Source organism: Helianthus annuus, chromosome 11, assembly GCF_002127325.2.
Source record: "Helianthus annuus cultivar XRQ/B chromosome 11, HanXRQr2.0-SUNRISE, whole genome shotgun sequence".
Lineage (NCBI taxonomy): Eukaryota > Viridiplantae > Streptophyta > Magnoliopsida > Asterales > Asteraceae > Helianthus > Helianthus annuus.
Window position 1 is genome coordinate 122782967 of NC_035443.2, and position 4206 is coordinate 122787172.

Genomic DNA, 4206 nt, shown 5'->3' on the forward strand with positions numbered 1-4206 from the left:
AACACTGAATTTCCCGAACCAAAAGATTTCCAATATCAATTCGGCACCAACTTTTCGTGTTTTCTGTATTAGTGCCGGTTTTTACCTTCATGTACTGATACCAAAAAGGACCGTACCGGTATTTTCGATAGCAGTACTGGTTCGATACCGGTTGGCACCAAGCTTATCCCGACCCCTGATATTAAAAAAAGGATTAAAGTTAAAAAGTAAATAAATTAACTATTATTATAATATTAAAATAATAAAAGTATTAAAAATATATATATTATTATAATATTAAAATTACTATTCATTTCAATTCGTTTATTAATATCTTATTATATATCTTATCTATACTTTCTATAAAAGGAGAAATCCAAGTGACATAAGAAAAGCTGATGTGTCAGCAGGAGAGCATGTCCAACAAGGCTTTTCTTATGTCATTATTACATCACAAAGCCTAATATATAAATCAGTTTAAAATACATTTAATGCTCTATCAAACCACTGCCTTGTGTATTTTCAAATTTTAAAGGTCTGGCCTACATTCTAAAGGGCAAACCACTGCCCATCTACGAGAAAGTAGCAGCTGGTTCCTTTGGTAAATGTATACTTAGCAGCAGCAGTTGTTGTTATCATCCGTAATACTTTTAGATCAGCAGATGTTTAACGCTAATTATCGGGAAATTCAAATTCAAATATGCATGGGAATAAGTAATTAGCAATTAATGCATGTCACTCAGATTCATACTCCTGTCAATCATCCTTCTTATATAAGGCTTTTCTTCTCATTCCCCTCTTCATATTTCATCACGCTTTCATTTTCTCTAATTTTGAAATTTGAAATTTAATCACAATCCAAATTCCGAATTAGAAGCATGTCAATATCAGTTGACAGTAATAATCTAAGTTTTGTCAACGATTTGAATCCTGGGAAGGATATGTGGAACATGAAGGCGAGAATTATTCGAAAATGGAATCAGGGTTACAAGATGGAGATCATCTTCATTGATGAGAAGGTAATTTGTATCTCTGCTTTTCCGTTTTATTTTAGAAAATGTAGTGTTGTATGCTAAGAAGATAATTTCTTTAAATGTTCTTCACGGTGCTAAGATTCAAGCATGTATTAAGAGTCATCTGATACCTGTTTTTGATGGACAACTGCAAGAAGATGCTGTTGTGATTCTGTCGAAATTTGGTGTTGGTGAGAATAAAGATTTATATAAAGTAGTAGTGCAGCCTTATAAAATCAACTTTTATAGATGCACAACTGTTACTCGTGTGAGAGGTTGGCAAGGTGTTGAGTATGGTTTCAATTTCAGAGCTTATGAAGATATTCTTCAAGGAGAGGCGTTAAACGCTTTGAGTGTTGGTAGTGTATATTTTTGTAATCATGTCTTGGTTGTATAATATTAGAGAGTTTTACTTATATTCTTGTATAATGTGATCATATAGATGTTGCCGGATCTGTGATTTCTTGTGGAGATCTTGAAATCTTTGATCGACCTCCAAAGGAGACTAAGAAGATGAATTTCGAGATTGAAGATTTGGAGTAAGTTGTTGTTTATATGTTCAGTCATGTACTGATCATTAAATGTATTTAATGATGTTAATAAATAAGATGAAGAATGTTTGTATTTAATGTAGGATCATGGTAATGGTAATAAATGAGATTTATAGTGTTTGTATGTAATGTTGAATAATGGTAATAAATGAGGTCTACAGTTTATTCTTAGTGAATATGGTAGTTAATTTCTGTCCCATTTGCTACTTTAATAAATGTTATAGCTTTCCTGGTTGATTTTCTGTTTTTATTCATTCAATGTTGTTTTGATATGAATATTCTTTTCATGTAGTAGTAATGTTTTGCGGTGTACTGTGTGGAATGATTATGCTCTGCAGATTAAGGACTTCATTTCTAAAGTCTCACCTCATGAGCATGTGATGGCTGTTATACAGCATGGAAAGTATAAGGAATGGAAAGGTATTTTTGTTACTTTCTGCAAATCATAACTATACTGTTTATTTCTGGCAATATAAAGACAGGTATACATTAAATATCTATATACTTTTCCATGTAGGTGAATATACTGTTCAAAGTGATAAGTTTGCAACACGAATTTTTCTGAATCAAGAAATTGATGAAGTTGATGAGCTAAGGAGGAGGTAATTCTCAATGTAATTTCTGTTGTATATAGATGTTCAAGTCAAATACTTGGTTTCATGTCATTTGTATACTAATTCTAAGCATTTGTGGTATTCAAAAGGCATATATTGAAGTTTGGACAAGGGAGTAGTTCTACTTCTCAAACGATACTATCGTCTCAGAGTATTTTTCCATTACATAAAGAATTTGTAACTGAAGGTGTGAAGAAACATGTTGATGAGATTAGCGAGATAGAATAGGTTTCACTTCTTTGTATATGGTTTGGTTATTTGTTTGGTTTGTCACCTGCGTGTTTTACAGGAAGTGTGTTGTGTTTTTACAAGAAATGTCTTGTGTTGTGGTTGCGACAATTAAGATTGTGCAAGAAGAGTATGGTTGGTTTTATGCTGCCTCTCGTAAGTGTTTCAAGAAGGTGATGGGTAAAAGTGAATACTTGCAGAATGTTGAGAATGTTTCAGATGATATTCTTTGATTGCCTGCGACTTCTTTGGTTTGTATCAGATGTCATACTGAATGTACATCGATCACCACAAAGTAAGCAATGATGATTATTTAGTGTTATATTAATATAAGTAACATTCTAAGACTCATATTTGAATATAGTTTTACAGTTTACTTAGTTAGTTGTGTATATTTCAAGTTCAAGGTGCAAGTGCGGGTGCAGGATGAGAGTGGTAGTGTTTCTTTTGTTATGTTTGATAGAGATATTCAGAAGCTTCTTGGATTAGCGGTGAGTGACATAAGAGAGAGGCAGGTTAAGGCCAATGATACTGGATTCCCTCATGAGATATTTCGATTGGTTGATAAGAAGGCTGCTTTTAAGATTGATGTTTCAGAGTTCAATCTTAAAAATGACTATCGTGTTTATACTGAGCAAAAAACAACTGATGATCCAGTAATAATTGCTGAGTTGGTTGGTGGAGATGGTAATGGTGATGAAAATACTGATGAGGTAGCATTTAAAATTACTCTTTCAATCTATTTATTTTTCTTTTGAGTCTTAAACACTGGATTGTGTACTTTTTTTATATGATATCATATATTATGATCCTTTAGGTTACTCAAGAGGTAGCTGACGTTAAAGACGTTAACCTTTCAGACTCTTCTCAGGTGTCTGCTAAACGAACTTCAAGGGTGAGTATTTATTTTTAAAGTATGTTTAGTACGTTTAAAAAGAGTTCATTATTTTATTAAATGAGATCAATAGTTGTTTTGTGATCTGTTGGAAGGATGCTGTCTCTGTTACGGCCGACTCTTCAGTTGTTAAAGTTGAAAAGGATTCTGGATCAAGTCCCAATGGAAAGCGGATGGCTCATGATGCTGATGTTGACAACGTTGGTGAGCTATCCACTAATGTGAGAAGAACCCGGAAGAAGCTGACTAAGGTTAACAATTAGATGCTTATGAAAAAACAATTATTATGAGAGATAAGTAGAAACCACTTATTTTTGAAGAATCTTTGTGGTTTTTATTTATGTCTGTTAACTGTTGTTTTAACAAACTGTGGTTAAAATTTTGGTTTGTAAGGGCTACGATGATGAAAATGATATGTAATGTCGATGGTTTGAATATTAAGTAAGGTTAACTTTTTGTTTGTCGGAAAACTGTTGAGGTCTGAGATACATTAACATCTGTAAAAGGCTAAGCACTGTTATAGTGTGCAAACATCTGTTAACCTCTAAGCACTGTTAAAAGATCTGTTAAAGGCTAAGCACTGTTATATCGTGCTTCAACAGACCTTATGAGCTGTTGATCATCATCTATTAAAAATCTTATTTTATAGATCTTCTGTTGAATTGTGTAATATCTGTTGGTGAACAGCAGGACTTAGGTTCATCATACAATTTACTTCATCAGCAAAGGTTCTTTTTAGCAGACCTTTGCTTCAGCAGTCTTTGTCTTAACAGACCTTTTGGTACATCAGCAGAGTTTGTTTGGCTATTCATGGACTGGATAAGTAGTAAGGTTGTATATTATTGTTAGATTGATGAATCGAAGAATGAAAATTTAATGAATTGGTTAGGCGGAAAACTGTTGGGGTCTGAGATACATTAACATCT

At 33.0% G+C, this 4206-nt stretch overlaps 1 protein-coding gene across 1 annotated transcript; it reads left to right on the forward strand.

Annotated features, from left to right (window-relative positions):
* The first annotated feature begins 857 nt into the window (after positions 1-857).
* Positions 858-2064, forward strand: LOC110906559. Its single transcript, XM_035979952.1, has 6 exons — positions 858-998; positions 1093-1351; positions 1435-1531; positions 1627-1633; positions 1882-1946; positions 2061-2064. Exons 1-6 carry the CDS (start codon positions 858-860, stop codon positions 2062-2064), a joined length of 573 nt encoding a protein of 190 aa, XP_035835845.1.
* Positions 2065-4206: the final 2142 nt, after the last annotated feature.